The 17,796-nt window shown below is 43.7% G+C and overlaps 1 protein-coding gene across 1 annotated transcript in view; it reads left to right on the top strand.

Moving 5' to 3' along the window:
* The window catches only part of Cr2 (complement C3d receptor 2), a 74,428-nt gene that overhangs the window by 34,733 nt on the left and 21,899 nt on the right, over positions 1 to 17,796 (top strand). The window contains exons 26-31 of the mRNA XM_048358242.1: positions 4,387 to 4,916; positions 4,991 to 5,129; positions 12,277 to 12,456; positions 13,044 to 13,143; positions 15,363 to 15,448; positions 17,389 to 17,787. Of these exons, the coding sequence (XP_048214199.1) occupies positions 4,387 to 4,916; positions 4,991 to 5,129; positions 12,277 to 12,456; positions 13,044 to 13,143; positions 15,363 to 15,448; positions 17,389 to 17,787 (1,434 nt within the window). The remainder of the gene's footprint in view (positions 1 to 4,386; positions 4,917 to 4,990; positions 5,130 to 12,276; positions 12,457 to 13,043; positions 13,144 to 15,362; positions 15,449 to 17,388; positions 17,788 to 17,796) is intronic.

Raw genomic sequence — 17,796 nt, 5'->3', positions numbered from 1 at the left:
ACCTGAGTTGTTTCTACCTCTCTGCTATAGTAAATAATGCTGTTAGAAACTGAGGTATACAAATATCACTTCAGATACTGCTCCCAAGACTTTTGGACATAGACTCCGAAGTGGAGTGCTATTCAGCATCTTCTACGCATTTGTTGGTGCCATTTTAATTTCCTCATATTATCTGTTCACTCACATCAAACCATAGACTCCACCCTTGTCCCTCCTTCCCTTCTCATCCCCAGAGGACAAATCTCTCAGCTTCTCCTCCCTCCACCTCCACACCCACCCATGCCCACCCACTCGCTCTTAACTTATTTCCATCCTCTGCTTCCATAGACGACACCATTTTATTCTCATCCCTTTCTGTTTCTTCTAGAACGTTGCTCCATGAACTCTACCCTCTCCAATCTCAGGTGGCGTCATCCCACCTCCAAACCTCCCCAAGTCCAGACACGTTCTCCTGCACGTGACAGCCATCCATCTCATACCAACGTAGGCCAAAATCAGAGTGTACGATCACATGGCAGAAAGGCCATGCATGTCTTGTGCTCTGTCAAAACAGGAACTAAATGTGCACAGTGTGTCCTCAGGAATCTATCCTCCCTCCTACCCTGCTTTCCCTTGCTGACTTCCTTCTCTGGCAGATACTCCCTAAACACTGGCCAACTATTTTTGACAATGTCCAATACACATCCCATTAGTTTAACATCCCACTACAAAGAGCTTCTCTTATCAACAACTTCAACGGCTCTATTCAATAGCTCTAATTTGTCCAAATAGGGTTACATGCCTCCAATTAGTGAGGTCAGGGTAACCAAGTAAGCAGAAGGTGAGAGCTGAATAGTTTGTTCAGCTGTGGAGGTTTAGGTAGAATTGTTTATCTCAATGGTTCTCACATGGGGTGATTTTGCCCCCAAGGGGTAATACCGGGTAGTGTTTAGAGTCAGTTTTTATGGCTACCACAGGAGGAAGAGGGTGGTACTGGCATCTACTGGGTAAAGGCCAGAGACATAGCTAAACATATAACCCCCACAACTAAAAATTGTGCTGTAAAATGTCAGAGGGAGATCCCACAGTCTACCAGTGCCACATGGAACCAGAAAGAAGAGTGGATTCCCCAATGGAAAAGTCGGGAAAGGGGACTCCGAAGGAAAGGACTCATCTAAAGCACCCATTCTCCACCATATCCTCAATCTGAAAATAAGTCCTCCTGAAACGACCCATGTTTCTTTTTTAATATTTCTCTTCCCTTCTCTCTTCTATGCTTCTTTTCACCCCCATATTTTCTGAACATCTAGTTGGCCTGAACTGTTTCAACCAACCATTTCAGTCATTCATTCAATAAACAATTCCAGGTGATGGGATATGGCAGTGATAAACTGCCTCAAGCAACCTTTATTGATGAGGGAGAGCCAGATGATGAAAAGTAATAAATAATTTTTAAAAATGGGGGAGTATTAAAATAATAATAAAGTGGGGTTATAAAACAGGAGAGGGAAGCACGTTAAAAATTAGAAAGCAGGGAACCAGGGAAGGGTGCTCAGAATGGATGTTCCATTGAGGTGGTCACATTTGAGAAAAAGAACTCAAGAGAACAGAAGACAGATTCCTGGGAAAAGAACATTCCGATCAAAGGGAACACTGAATGAGAACGTACAGAAGAGGAGATACTCTTGCTGTGGTTTGGGAATGACTCATTACCCTGCAGGTGGGAAAAACCTAGTAGAAATGAGATGAGGGGATTAAAGAGAGAGGGGTGAGAGACACAGAGAGAAACAGGGAGAATAAAGGAGGGGGTGGGGAGATGGAGCGAAAGGGGGGGTAGAGAGAGCAACACCTTGAGTGTTGCCCTTGAGCAAGTGTAAAACTGGGTTTGCACAGTTTATCCTCAGATAAAGGAGGGAACACTACTGACACACTGATAAGAAAAGCCAGCCATTATCAGAACGAACGCAACCTAATATTGCCAGAACCGGCTTACAAGTAATTTTCCAGGAACTGTAACCATACCATGGGGGTATGCCCTAAGTCAAAACATCTGTGCTGTACTCAATAATGGATAGGAGTTCTCACTGTTGGGGTTGAGTTTGCAGTAGGAACTCTTCTGGGCCTGCCAGGGTAACCACCCCCCAAGGTCTCCAACTTTCCCAGGGCTTCTTGCTTCTTCCTGGAGTATTTTCTATAACAATAGGAGCAGGAAATAAGACTTTGCAAGCCAAATATAAGTGTTTGGGTGGAGTGATGTTACAACATTTTGAAGTTCTCTTTTACTGGCTTCTATTTGCTCAGTAATGAAAGAAGCTAAGCTATAAATAGAGATGAAGGATGATGGAGGAGGTATCAATGTTCAGTATCAAGATTAAAAACATAAGAAACTGCCATTTTGAATGGCAGACCAATGGATTAAGTAACAGTGGGAATCCCTAGTGGAATTATAATGAGCCACTTGAAGTGAGTTGTGACTAAAGTAAGGTCAGCCATTGCTGTATGTACCAAAAGATAGAGAGATTGTGAGTGTCAGGGTAGTAGGGGTGAAGTGGGAGGGTAGGATTGGTAGTTGAAGAAGTGAGATGGGTGCAGTTAGGAGGTTGCAGTTATGGTGACAGGTTCTGGAGCATGGACAAGGGCATTTGTGTCAGAGTAGAGGACAGGATTGTTGGCAGAAGAGTCCAGGTACTGCAAAGGCCAAGTATTTGAAAATACCAGTTCTGTGAGTATTGGAGTCTCTGAGGGTGGAAGTAGCGGTGGAAAAGGTCAAGTGCAAGTCAGGAACTTAGTCCTTCTAGGACTGGGAAGACACCATAAAAGGGACAAGATGACTGCAAAATGGAGTGTGCACAATCAGCCTGTTCTGATAAAGTGGGTATAAGGCTATAACAGAGGCAAACCTTATCCTATTCCCTGAACACACCTTACTACAATCTGGCCTGTTCCATTACTTTTGAGCACAACTTGAAAAGATAACAGCAGATCTTTGTTGTATGTATGTGTGCACGTGCCTGAGCCTCTTTGTGCTCAAGGCTAGCACTCTACCACTTGAGACACAATGCCATTTTCTGGCCAACTCAGGAACCCTTAAAAAAAATCCTCTCGGGCTGGGGATATGGCCTAGTGGTAAGAGTGCTTGCCTCATATACATGAGGCCCTGGGTTCAATTCCCCAGCACCACATATACAGAGCGCTGTGGCTCAAGTGGCAGAGTGCTAGCCTTGAGTAAAAAGAAGCCAGGGACAGTGCTGAGGCCCTAAGTCCAAGCCCCAGGGCTGGCAAAAAAAAAAAAAAAAAAAAATCCTCTCAAGATTAACAGAAAGAAAGCAAACTACTTAGATAGAAAAGAGGCTTTTTCTCTCACACTATTGTTTGTTTATTTATTTATTTTGCCAGTCTTGGGGCTTGAGCTCTGGGCCTGGGCGCTGTTCCTTTATTTCTCAAGGCTAAAGCTATACTACTTGTACCACAGCACCACTTCTGGCTTTTTCTGTGCTTAATTGGAGATAAAAGTCTCACGGACTTTCCTACCCAGGCTGGCTACCCACGATCCGATCCTCAGATCTCAGCCTCCTGAGTAGGTAGGATTACAATTGTAAGACATCAGCACTGGCTTAAAAAAAAAAAATTTGAAGCTCTGTCTCTGTGTGTGCGCACAAGCATGCCCGTCTCTCTTTCTCCATTAGTGTCTGTGACTTAAAACCGCACCAATTGACTCTTTCACAATTGTGGAGGTCAGTAGTCAAAATGAGTTAGTGAGTTTCCTAGGACTAAAGTGTCTCACTGTAGTGAGACAAGTTGATTCTGAAAGCTCCAGGAGAGAATGTTTCCTGCATCTCTTCCAGCTTCTAGAAACAGCTGATTATATATATATATATATATATATATATATATATATATATATATATATATATATATCCTGTGTGAAAAAGCACTTTCATCATGGCCTTCCTCCTTCCCTCCCTCCCCTCCCCAGTGCTTATATCAGACAGGCCTGTCCTCACCTCAGCATCCTTGACCCGGTCACATCTGCAAAGCCCCTCTCCTCGTAGTGGGACACCCCTTGAGATATGGAGATCTTGGGGGGGGAGGGGGTGACTTGATTCAGCCTACAGCCCACGTCTCTGTCTCTCATCCTTGAATCCTTAATCCACTGCCCTACTATAATTTGGTAATTGCAACTCGAACTCCAGGCCTCTCTTGTTTAGCTCTTTTGTTTGCCCTGGCCTCTCAGCCGTATTTTTCTAACCCAGAGCACCTGACCCTGCCTCTTACTTCTTTTCAGCGGTATTTTTCGAACCCTTGATTCCTTTTTTTTTCCCCCCACTTTCTCTAGCCGCTCACTTTAAGGAAGGAAGAAACCAAGAATCCGGCAGTAGGGGCGAGCCCGGTCCATCCCACTTGTAGCACCGTGTTCCCCGGGGCTGTGGGGCCGCGCACCCTCGCCGGGCCGATGGCACCGCCTCCCGGCTCCCTCCTGGACCGAGGCCCCGCGCCGCGCTAGGCTGCGCCCGGCCCGCGCCCGCCGGGAACCAGCGGCTTCCGACGACCCACACCCGCGGAGCGCACCACCCGCGGAGCGCACCGCCCGCAGACGCCCGCCGCGGGGGAGGAGCCTCGGCCGAGCGGCCCGCCCACGCGGGGTTCTGGGAAGGGGTGGGGCGGATGTGACAGCGCCCCGCCCCCGGTGGGAACCTTTGTCCGGCGGCACCGGGTCCGCCGCGCCGCCGCGGCTCGGTGGGCGTTTCCACTCCGCTCCTGAGTCCCCCGAGGTGCGCGGCTCGCCGGGCGGCGGAGGAGCTCGCTGGAAGCGGAGCGCGGCCGGCGCCCGCCAGACCTCGCCCCGTCGGAGGAAGCTGCCGCGGCCGGACGCTTACCGCCATCCCATCCCGGAACCGGAGCCCGAGCTCGGGCCGGGCGCGGGGCGCAGAGCCCGGGTAGCGGGGGCGCAGAGCCCGGGCTCCCCGCGGGGCGCGCTCCTCTCCATCCCCGCGACACATCTGGCTGCTAGATCGGCTTGGGGATGAGGGGGGCCTCTACTCCGAGGACGCTCGATCCTAGGGGGACCCCGGCGCCCCCTCTCTCCCTCTGCTCCGGAGGACCCTTGCTGGCGATCCTGGTGCTGCTGCTGGCGCTGCCCACCGCCTGGGGTGAGACGCGGGGCGGGCGTGGGGAGGCGCGGGTGGGCGAGGCCGCCCCGACCCGCGTGGGGTGGGCGGGGTGAGCGAGGGGGGGGGGTCCCCGAAGGTGCCGATTAAGTGGTCTCAGCGCACGAGCTGACCGGGCTGGGCGCGTCTGGGGTCCCTCGGCACGCTTTGCCTCCCGGGACGAGCGCAGTTCCCAACCCTCCCAACCCTTCTAACCCCTGGGCTTGGGTCGCACCCAGCCTCGGGCCTCACCCTGAAGCTCTGGCCTTTTAGTTATGTCACACCGGATCCTGGTGAAGTTTCCCTTTAGAAGTTGGGGCTCTTCACGGAAGCTCCTTGACTTTAAAAGCAGACTTAAGAATTTCTGGATTAGTCACAATGGTGAGGAAACTTGCCAGAGCTGTATTGAGTAAGTAAACCAGCAAACCAGCAGAAAAGCAGAGACACCCTGGGCTCTTTTGACATCAGGAGCATGTATATGATAAAGGCAGGGCCTGGCTTAAAGTTATGCAGGTGGGTGTTTGTCTTTGCTGCTAATCATTCTTTGTATTACACTTCCACCACTTGGGTTCAGGGTCTCTGAGACCGACCACTACTTTTAAGTATATGACCGTTTTGTTGGGCATCTGTTTTAGAAAGGAATGCATCCTGCCATATATTTTACGTTATTTTTTTGTTGTGAAGGTGATGTGCTGGTGGGTTAGTTACTAAGTCAGGTAATGAGCACATTTATTTTTGAATAATGTCACCCCCTTACTCATTTTCTCCTGGTTCCTCCACTCCACACCCCCCCCCACACACACCAAGTTGTATAGTTCATTTCCAACACAGTGTCTGCCATATATTTTAAAAGTGGTAGAAGAGGTAGAATACATCCTGTCACCAATGTGTAATCCATTGAGGTAGGTGCTTTGTGCCTGGAGGAACCATTTTTCTATTTGCTTATCCAGGATACATGTCTTTTTCTTTTCTTTCTTTCTTTTTTTTTTTTTTTTGATGTCCTCTCTCAGATTTTAGAGTACACTAATTGTTTGGGGCCAGCAGGCAAAGTCATGTGAAGAAAGCTGCTCTTCCTCTTTTTTTCTCCCTTGTATCAATACTGCAGTTTATGAAGGAGTGCGAGGGTTAAAACAAAGAAGATGGTGCTTTGTTTTTAAATACTGTTTCTAAATTCATGGCTGCCATGTCACCTTATTTTCCTTAGTCTGTTCTTCCTCATATTCATATGTGAATATGAAGAACAAGGGAGTTCCTACCTCGGTGGAACTGGTGACCAAGAGAAAGGAAGTAGAAGGGCGTGGAAGGGCTTATTATTTGCATTTTGGTGGTGTGGTCTGCACAAAACAAAGCCTGTGTTAACTACTAGGGGAGATTTTGAGGCCACACCTGCCCTTCCTTCCTCCTCACTTCAAGTAGTAAACATTTACAGTAAAATCCTTCTCTCAAAGTATCCGCTCCTGTTTTCTTGGTTACACTCCTTGGCAACATGTGGGTTTGAAGGGAATTCTACATTGCTCAGCCTCTTCCTGACAGCTCGGGCAGCTCTAGAAGTGTTTGCACTTATTGATTCTTCTCCTATGAGAGAGCAAGGAAAATAGAAAACCAAATTTCCACCACAAGTTGTTATTAATATTTTGTCTCTCCAGGTATCAGAGAGTAGCCTGTCAGGCAAAGAGATAGGAATGTTGCTGTTTGCCTCTGTTTATTATGTTACTATTATAAAGAATCCCAAACTCTATTAATTACAAAAAACAAACAAAAACCATTTGTTGAGGCTATCACAGTAACCTCTAAATGCAACACAGACTAAAACCCTGTAGTCATTTAGTTGCCAAAGTAATTTAAATTGAAGAGAAGGCAGAAGGAATGAATGCCTTCCCCTGAGCATAGCACTTGCCTCCAAGCTCTGTGTCTATAGAAATGGGTATGGGGTTTTCAGCCTCTCATACTCACTGCCTGAGAGCCTTGGACTCCAGGCAAGTCAGTTAGCAACTCAATTGATCATCATCAGTGCCCATAGGTCCAAACTGGACGTCATTGACATCTTGAACTCTTGAGAGGCCTATTGTGAAAACCAGGTGAGATCGTATCATGATGACAGTGTTTTCTTACTGCACAACCCTATCTTTCAGATCTGAGAAAGTATGCCTGAGAAGTTACACAAGAGAGCCTAAATGCTGCAGGATGACTTAACAAGGGAGCAGTGTGAACTCTGTTGTTATAAATATGTTCTCCAAGGACCACTGGAGTCACAGCTGAAGGCACCAAAACAAAGGATTGTCTCAGCAAGGCAAAACTTCTATGTGGAAGGGTGTGCCATTGTCAAGCAGGCTGACAGAGCCGGCAGGCCTCTACCATTTGTGCTTAAAGCAGCAGGCCCTGCCTCTCTGCTTGATTGGCTGAGCTCACATTCACAATATGCTTATGATTGGCTAGCTTGAAGAGGGTAGGCTGTATTTACAGAAAGTGACCATTAAAAGACTGCAAGTTAAAATTAGCAGTACACAAGCAGTCTCAAAACAAACCCACACCCTCTGCTAGTTTCTTAATCTGAGGTACCTCTTACATCCTATACTACTTTCTTGAACAATCTAAGGTGTGTTTATTTCCAGTTGGGAACAACTTTTCAAAACAAAACTTTAGATTTCAAAAATCCTTTCTAATCCAAAGCATTTCCTCTCTCCCTTTCTTTACTTGCTGATATTATCTTGGCAGAATAAGCAGTAAGAGCCAAGCCCCAGAGCCAAAGCAGGAACTTTTAAAACCCACTTGGAGAAGAGGCTAAATGAAAGGATCATATTAGTGTTTACAGAGTGAATGAAAACTCAGGTTGTATAAGATGCTTCTCAGGGATCTTTATTTTGTATAAAGTGTCAGAAGATTGGGGTTATTTTGTTATTATAAGGCATTCACTATGGTAATTTTAGATAAAACAGACTTCAGAGGTATTCCAGACTGATATAGGGTTCACCCCTCCAAGAATGTATGCACTTTCTAATATGTTGGTGCTTAATGACAGAGGATCAGAATATGTGAGGCCAAACCATAGCACAACTGTGGACAGAAGTAAATGGCTCCAGTATGATGATTGAAAACATTAACAGCCCTCTAGCAGAAATGGAGAAATGCAGAGACACAGTAAGAACTTAGTTGAGCTAACAGCCCATCAATCTAGGGAATGTAGATGGCCAGTGTAGACTGCTTCATCCGCCGACAGCAGAACATCCATTCTTCTCATGTTCATGTAGATAATTCACCAAGATAAACCACATTTGGACTCACACAAAAAATAGCACATTATTTAAGTGTTTGACAACACTGGACAATTTTTTAACACAGAGGTTTAACACATAGTCTGTTATCCCTGCTAGGAAAACGGGCTGTGTAGAAAGAAGAGGAGTTCTCATTTGTGCTTGGTGGGGCATTTCAGTTTTCCTATCTCCAATGGGTAGATTTATGTTTTCGATTAACCTAGTCTTATCTAAAAATGGCCTATCTAAAATGTTTAATAATTTGAAATTCTATTATTTTGGGAATGCTTGCTATCTTTTAACTGATCAAATTGTCTAAGAAAAACCATTAACCCCTTAGCACAAGAGGAGAAGAGGTGGAATGGGAGCAGAGCTATAGCCCAGATTGACAGGTCCCATTAGAGCAAAGGCAGGTGAGTCTCTTGAGTTTATTGAGTCAGTTGTTGTGCTGATGGCAGGAAGGGCCAACCTGCCTTGAATTAAGGTCTGCATCAGGAGTGGGTTGTGTCATCCAACATCAAAACAATGAGGTAACAGTGTACATCCGTGACAGTGGCTGGAAGTAAGACAATGAGCCATGCCACTGTTCGACAAGGGAATTAACTGGAATGATCATACCAATATAAACTTAGAAAACAAGTGGGCAGTTTCTTAAAAAGGTAGACACATACCCATACATCTAACATGTGAATGTACATTTTATTCCTGGGTTTTTATACCCAAGAAATGAACGCTTATATCCACATTCATTTTCATAGTTAATTTTTTCATATTGTTAATTTTCTTAGAAGTGGAGACAAACCAAAATGTCTGTCGAACAGAAGAATGGATCAATTGATTAAAGTGCTTTCTTTATATGATTGTATATTTCTCAACCACAAAAAAAAAACAGGTTTATACATGCAACAACTTGAGTGAATCTCAAAATAATAATACTGTGTGGGAGCTAAATCAAAAAGAGCAAAAGCCAAGGGATGTAATTTATGTGAAGTTCTAGGAAGGCAACTCGTTTTCAGTTGGAGAAATCAGGATGGAAGTTGTCTTTATTTCCAAGTCAGAGGCGGAAGCGGGAGGATGGATGGACAGCTGAGGGGCAGGAGAGAACACTGGTAAGGAATGCGAGCGAGGCAAGTGTCTTGATTTTGGTTTCATGATGGATACATAAGTCAACAACTTGCATGTCATAAATACTCATCAACTGTTGCATGTTGTATATGGTAAGTGTTGAGTTTATGAAGAGCATAATATATTTGTCATAGGAACAGTCATAATTTGAGGGACTGGTAACAAGAGGAAAAGTAAACCAGATCAAGCTTTCTCTAGCAAAAGCTCCTGAGTGCCTTTTCCCGCTACTCACAGGCTAAGGAGATTAGGTAATTAAAGGAAAGAAATGGCATTCCAAAAACAGTTCGTGCATTTGACCGTGTTGCCTTAGATGTCCTTCTTCTAGCTTGTCCAACGGGAGCTCTGCTGAGATATTCGAGCCTCACCCACTAATTTCAGCGCCAGCCCGAATCGGCATTTGAAATCCCTCCCTTTGTTCAGCTGCAATACATGAGATAAATTCCAGCACTCTGTTATTCACCCCACCCCTGTCAACTACAGAAAAGTGAAGGCATAATAATGGAGGACACAGGAACTGTTTTTCACAATGGTTTTTGTTTGTTTTCACTGTTTCTCACAGGAACTGTTTTCCCCCAGTGAGGGGGCTGTTTATTTTTTAGTTCTCAAGGTGCTGTTACCTATCAAATCACCTGTGAAGCTTTTTAAAGCTATATTCTGGGTCCTAACTCAGACTCAATAAATTTGAGCTCTTGGGGGTAGAGTTGGCCTGCACTCTTGATCTTTAAATTTTGTGGGCCATTCGTTACTGATTTGTCTATTGTAACATTCATTGAGTTTTTGTTATTGGGGTCTATATACTTGGATTGGACCAGGTATTAATTTAAGGGAAGAAAAGATATATGGTCTCTCTCATATTACCCATGTTAGTATCTATTGAAGGAAATAGCTGTTCTTTAAAGCCTACCAAGTTTTTAAAGACATTATAATCATGAAGTGTTATTTATATAATAAGAAAAGGATGGGTTCATGGAAATGATTGCAAGGTTGGGTCAAGGAAATTAGTTGAAGTTTTAGATTTGGGGTAGAGTGAAGGAAGGCTTCAATGGGGAGATGTGAAAACATTAGGAATGCCTGAGACAGGGGAAAGGATGTATGCGTACAAGGAACTAAGAGCAAAGAAAAGGGCCACATCTCAAAGAGAAGACCGGATGGGACAAAAGAAGCCAGAATCAGACCAAGGGGCCCTTGATTGACAGCAGTTGACTTAATAAAGAGATTCTTTTCAGAAGAAAAGAAATGAATATGAGATTTATCTGAGCAGAATTCTTTGCATAAAAAGTAATGAGTGCAAAAGTTTATTCCCAGTTCTGACTAATGCTACGTCAACAGGACGAAAAGCAACTTCAGAAATTCTTACAGGTTCGTGGTCCCAGGAGCCAATGGTTGAGCCCATGGAGTATAGACAGGAGGATCTAGGCTGAGACACACTCAAAATAACAATAAAGCTAAAATCAAAGCCACAGCATAATGAACACCACCAAAAGGGGAGGGGGGGAGGGGCGGGCTTCAACCTGCCCTTCATACTTTGGATTAATTAATCTTGACCGTGGGGAGAAAAAGAAGATGTCCAGAGCTAAGCTAAAGTGATGGTATTTTTCAACTGGTATTTCTTTCTGAATACATGTTTGACTCTCGATGGCATTTTTTTTTTATTACTTTAAATTAGGTTAGGTCCTGTTAGGTCCTAAGGGAAGGTAGGGTAGCTGAGTCAATTATTTAAGTCAAAACAGGTATCAGGAAAAACAAAGGCTTTTGGAAAGAGAAGTACAAGCTTTAGTTGTTGAGTTTTGTCTGCTTTCTCCTTGATAACAGACTCTCAAAGACTAATGACCATTCCTGAGGGCCAGTGAGAGATTCATGGTCCACTCAACCTTGGTGAATTGCTAAGAGAGAGAATGAGTGGTAAAATGCCTACATGCATCTTGTTACTCTAGAGGAAACCCAAACACAGGCACTTTCTTATCAGCTAAATTTTGGAGCTAAACTTGGAGCTAAACTTGGAGTTGGAGGTTTCCCTTTTTTTTCTTCTTCTTCTTTTAGTGCTATTCCTGAGACTTGAATTCTGGGCCTGAGTGATGTCCCTGAGCTTTTTTGCTCAAGGATAGCTCTCTACTACTTGAGCCACAGCTCCACTTCAGGCCTTTTTTGGTGGTTTGATTGGAGATAAGTGTCTCACTGACTTTCCTTATGGGGCTGGCTTTGAACTGAAATTCACAAATCTCAGCTTCTTGATTAGGTAGGATTACAGGCATGAATCATCCATGTCCAGTGCTGGAATTCCCCGCCCCCCCCCTTTTTTTTCTTTTTTGGTTGATTGTGGGACGTGAACTCAGGGATGGGGTGCTGTCCCTGAGTCTCTCTGCACTCAAGGCTAGGGTCCTACGACTTGAGCCACAGTACCATGTCTGGATTATGAGTGGTTAATTGGACATGAGTCTCACAGGGACTTTTCTGCCTGAGCTGGCTTCAAACCATGATTCTCTGATCTCATTTCAGCCTCCTGAGTAGCTAGGATCACAGGCATGAGCCACCGGTGCCCAGCTTGTACTTTCCTTTTTAATGAAAGATTATACACAACTGCTTCAGTCAAAGTAGCTGAACCTTTTTAATGGGGAGATACTAACCAAAATACCTTTTCTAAGATTTGACTAAAGGAATAAAAATCTCTAGCTATTAACATATTTTCCTCATTTTCGATCACACACTATAAGGGAGACACATAGAAAGTAAAGATTCTCTGTTAACTTTGCTATGGCTGTGGTCTTCATCTCCAGGTCAGTGCAAGGCTCCAGAACAACTCTCCTTTGCCAGGCCTACAGTTCCAATTGAGGCGTCTGAGTTTCCAGTCGGAACATCTTTGCAGTATACGTGTCGCCCTGGATACATAAGGAGACAGTTCTCAATCACCTGCCTCCAAAACTCGTCGTGGACAGAAGCTTCAGATAAGTGTATACGTGAGTAACTCTAATCCAGGAAATCTGTATCTGTCCAAACACTTTGTTCAGGATTTGGAAGTTAAGACACACGGGAGTGAATAACATAGTATATGTGACTTGTCTTATAGATCCTGTCTTCTTACGATGAGTTCCTGGCACCTCAGTTCTGAGTTCACTCTATAAGAAAAGATCATTGCATTGTGTAATTGAGGGGTTTTCCATTTTTTACAACTCTGTAATGAATGACTCAGAAGAAAATATATTGAATAAAAATATATTGAATAAGAGATAAGTGAATGTCAGGCTTTGTTTGAGATCAGTGAATTACAATACCTTGATAAGATTGGTAATTAATGAACTGTGTGTGTTTTCCGGGAGCCATAGTGTGAGAGATGAGGAAGAAATAAGGGCTGGTCTTTTGGAAAGGAAGGCCTTTCCTAGTGGCTGATTCTAAGATGGTCTGATTAGCCTTCTCAAAGTTACAATATCTGTGGAATTATCTGTGCTTGACAGTAAGTAAGCTATACTTGGGTTAGGACATTTTGTACTAAAAAAAAGTTTCAGATTACTTTACCTGGCTTTCAAATTCTGCTTCTTTCCCATAGGTAAAGCATGTAAAACCCCTTCTGAGCTTCTGAATGGCATGGTCCATGTACAATCAGGCACTCAATTCGGATCTATAATCACTTATACCTGTAACCAAGGGTAAGTTGGGCTCAGTAGCTGTTAGTTCAAAGGCGCTGGGATATGGGGCTGGGAATATGGCCTAGTGGTAGAGTGCTTGCTTCATATACATGAGGCCCTAGGTTCAATTCCTCAGTACCACATATATAGAAAAAGCCAGAAGGTGTGCTGTGGCTCAAGTGGTAGAGTGTTAGCCTTGAGCAAAAAGAAGCCAGGGACAGTGCTCAGGCCCTGAGTCCAAGCCCCAGGACTGGCAAAAAAAAAAAAAAAAAAGGTGCTGGGATAGCGGTACTACCTTCTAGTCACATCTAGAATCCAATATCTCCAGTGAATAGAAAAATGCAAGTAAAAACCACCTTATACTAAGAAAGCTAGCAATATTCTAAAAGGCAGACCATAATAAGGGTTAAATGAGCCTGTGAAGAAATTAAAGTCCTCATACACCGAAGGGCTTGCAGATTCTGAACTAGGCCCCCAGCCCAGGCTGTCTGGGGGCTCCAGCAGCAAGTACACCCTCCTGCTCTGCCAGACTGTCCATTCAAACTTTCCTCAGACAATAACTGCAGGAGTTCATAACCACTACATCTGCTTCGTAGGAAATGTTGAAAAGAGTTCTTCAGATTGAAATAAAACATTCTAGGCATGGCAAGGGAAAGTGTAAGGGAGTAAAGTTAAATTTTCATATACAGTCAGAGTTAAGATGTAACCAGCTTTAATGTAGCCCATTCATTATAAATCACTTTATGTACACTTATGGTAAACCACAAAGAAAAAAAACTCCAAAGAATCCCTCCAAGAAAAGAACAAACTAAGCCTTAAGTAAGCAGAAGGAAAGAAATGATAAATATCAGACAGAAATAAATGAAAGAGATTATGATTAGAAAAATATAAACAATAAAACTAAAAAATTAAGATCATTTGCTAGACAAAAAAAGAAAACTCATAAGTAAAATTATGAGTAAGCAATGGAATATAAGAGACTGTTCTAGCTATATGCCAACAAATTAAACAGCTTAGAAAAAAATGAATGAATCCCACTTCATCAACCAAGACTTAAATTGTGAAGAAGTAGAATTTTCTAACATAGCAGTAGCAAGTGAAGTGACTGAAATCAGTAAGGAAAAACTTCCCCCTAAAAGCTCAGGACCTGGCAAAATGTGTGTGTGTGTGTGTGTGTGTGTGTGTGTGTGTGTGTGTGTGTGTGTATGTATAGATGTGTGTGTATATATGTATAGATGTGTGTGTACATATATATACATATATATGTGTATATATATATATATATGACATCTTTATAGAACCTAAGTCGTAGATTGTTTTCCTAGAAAGTACAAGTCTGAGTTTAAACCCAGACATTAACTAAAGAAAGGTTGCTTTTTTTTTTTTTTTTTGCTGGTTCTGGGGCTTGGGTTCTCAGGGCCTGGACTCTGTCCCCGAACCTCTCTGTGCTCAAGGCTAGCACTCTTACCACTTGAGCCACAGTGCTACTTCCAGCTTTTTCTGTGTATATGGTACTGAGGAATCAAACCCAGGGCTTTATGCATGCTAGGCAAGCACTCTACCACTAAGCCACATTCCTAGCCCCAAGAACAGTTTCAGTCAAAGAAATAATTGCACTAAGGCAAGACTCTAATGGTAGAGTGCCCACCTAGAAAGCATGAGGTCGTGAGTTCAAATACCTGTGTTACAAAAAAAAAGTGTGTAATATTTTAAATATTCAGTTTGTAGCCTCGCACAGTAGCTCACTGCTATAATATAGGTGCTTGAAAGGCTGAGATCTGGCAGATCACAGAATCAATCCTGGCAAACAATTTGAGAGAGGCTCAGATTGTGTCAACACATACACAATAAAAAACAACAAAAAAACAGGTATGGTGGCATATTCCTATCAACCTAGCAATAGTTTAAAGCCAGCCTGAGAAAGAAAGTCCATGAGACTCTTGTCTCCAAATAAACACTTAAAAAAAAAAAAAAAGCCTGAAGTGGAAATGTGGCAGAGCTCTAGTCTTGAGCAGCAAAGCTCAGGGACAGCATCTGGGCCCTAAGTTCAAGCCTCACAACCGGGGGAAAAAAAAATAGTAGATAGAGAAAGAAAGGAGAGAAGAAGAAAGCAAGCAAGGAAGAAAGGAAGTTGGGAAGTGTCATGAATTTCCCCAGATCATAAAGTCCAGGAATAGGGACTTCAGTGGGTAGATTACCTGTGCACTTAGCTCATAACATTCCTTCCTCTCCACTTCTAGATACCAACTCCTGGGTCATTCCTCTGCGACGTGTATCATCTCAGAAAACACTGTTATTTGGGATAATGAAGCACCTACTTGTGAGAGTGAGTTTGAATTTCCCTTTCTACCACTTTTACTAATGCATTCTGATTTCCCTCTGGAATTATACATTCTCGCCAGTGCTAGGGATCGCTATTGAGGTTGACAAGTTTGTCCTTTCTCCTTTAAGTTTTAACAGTTTTAATGTGTGCGTTTTAAGACTGCTTTATGACATGTGTGAAATTTTTGGTTTATTCGTATTGTTCTGCTGAGTGGGTTCTTTTTATGATAAGGAAACATCTCTAGTCATATTTTTTTCCTTAAAAGGTACTTTGCATGGTATTAATAATGACCAGCATTCTTTTTTTGTTCCTCATTTTTGCAGCACACATGTTTCAGCTCTTTTATTTCCAGACATTCTTTATTTTGTAAATATCATCTAGTCAGGCTTTTTTTCCCCCCCCAATCTAAATTGGAGTTTTCGATTGGAGTGTTTAGAACATTTCAGTTTAACAAGGTTACTGTTAAGTGTAAGTCTAACATTTCTGGTTATTTTATGTTTGTTTCTTTGTACCAATACAGGGGTTTGAATGTGGAGTCTCGTGCTCTCATTTGGTGTGCTTGCTCTTGGGTAGTCCTCTAACAATTGAGCCATAACTCCAGTCTTACTTTTTGCTGGTTAATTGGAGATGGTGGCTTAGAAACTTTTCTGCTTGGCTTAGCTTCAAACCTTGATCTTCCAGATCTCAGCCTGCTAAGGAGCTTAGAATTATAGGCCTTAGCCCCTGATACCCAGTTTTATTTCTGACACTTTTACATTAATCAAGTATTTTTTATTATTTCACATTTTCTCCTCAATACCTTTTAAACTACATCCTGTTTTATTTCACCCTAATTTTCTTACTCTTTTAATGAGTCACCCAAAGGTGACCTTATACGTCCTTGATTTTCTAGACAGGAATTTAACTTCTGCCTTTACCACATCTCCAACAGTGCAGGAAGAACCTAAACAGCAGACTGGCTCCATTGTTACCTTCCTTCCCTTTTCTTAGTGCTGTCCTTCTATTTCACAAGAGATATTGCTGTTGTTCAAAAGTAGCACTTAGGGGCTGGGGATATGGCCTAGTGGCAAGAGTGCTTGCCTCATATACATGAGGCCCTGGGTTCAATTCCCCAGCACCACATATACAGAAAATGGCCAGAAGTGGCGCTGTGGCTCAAGTGGCAGAGTGCTAGCCTTGAGCAAAAAGAAGCCAAGGACAGTGCTCAGGCCCAGAGTCCAAGCCCCAGGACTGGCCAAAAAAAAAAACAAAAACAAAAGTAGCACTTAGCTGGGGCCTAGTGTTTCACACCTCCATCCCTGCTACTCCTTCCACAAGGCACCAAAAGAACCTAGAATAGGAGCACTGGTGGCTCAGGCCTATATTCCTAGCTACTCAGGAGGCTGAGATCTGAGGATTACAGTTCCAAGCCAGCCTGGGCAGGAATTATCTCTAATTAACTCCCCCCCCCCCAAAAAAAAAAGCTATAAGTGGAGCTATAGCTTGATGGTACAGCACTAGCCTTGAGCAAAAGAGCTCAGAGACAATGCACAGGCCCTGAGTTCAAGTCCAGGAACGAACACACACACACACACACACACACACACACACACACACCACCCCCCCCCCCCCCCCCCGGCACTTATATCCACCCTGACCCATACTGATGTTTTCCCTGGCTTCACTTACCCAAGGTCAACTACAATCCAAAATTACTCAATGGAACGTTCCAGAAAGAAAAAAATTCATAAATTTGTTTGTTTGTTTGTTTTGCCAGTATTTGGGGCTCGAACTCAGGGGCTTCTGCTCTCGGAAGGCTATAATAATTATAACCTCAGTTACAATATTGTAAGACTTATCTATGCATTAAATAAAGATCAAAAGAAAACAGGGAATCTAAAAAAACCTAACCATTCGTTTGAAGAGTCATCCAATTTCTTTCCTTCATCATTTAAATTGCCCAGGAATTCTCTGTGAGCCACCCCCACCCATCACCAATGGAGAGGTCCTTGGCAGCAACGGTGATGCCATTCCATATGGCACGGTGGTGACCTATCGCTGCACTCCCGGACCCAGAGGGAAGAAGCTGTTCAACCTGGTGGGGAACTCGTCCATATTCTGCACCAGCAATGAGGAGAATAAGGGTGTGTGGAGCGGCCCATCTCCGCAGTGCGTCTCGGCCAATACCTGCCTACCTCCGAGGGTTGAGAATGGAGTCATGGTGTCTGGCAGCAAGAACTCCTTTTCCTTATCTGACACCGTGGAGTTCAGCTGTCAGTCTGGCTTCGTCATGAAAGGAACCCCCCGCGTGACTTGCACAGCCCTGAGCAAATGGGAGCCGGAATTACCAAGCTGCTCTAGGGGTAAGTCTG

This window comes from Perognathus longimembris, chromosome 11 (assembly GCF_023159225.1).
Source record: "Perognathus longimembris pacificus isolate PPM17 chromosome 11, ASM2315922v1, whole genome shotgun sequence".
Taxonomy (NCBI): domain Eukaryota; kingdom Metazoa; phylum Chordata; class Mammalia; order Rodentia; family Heteromyidae; genus Perognathus; species Perognathus longimembris.
The sequence above is the reverse complement of the archived record's forward strand: the minus strand, read 5'-3'. Positions and strand labels throughout refer to the sequence as shown.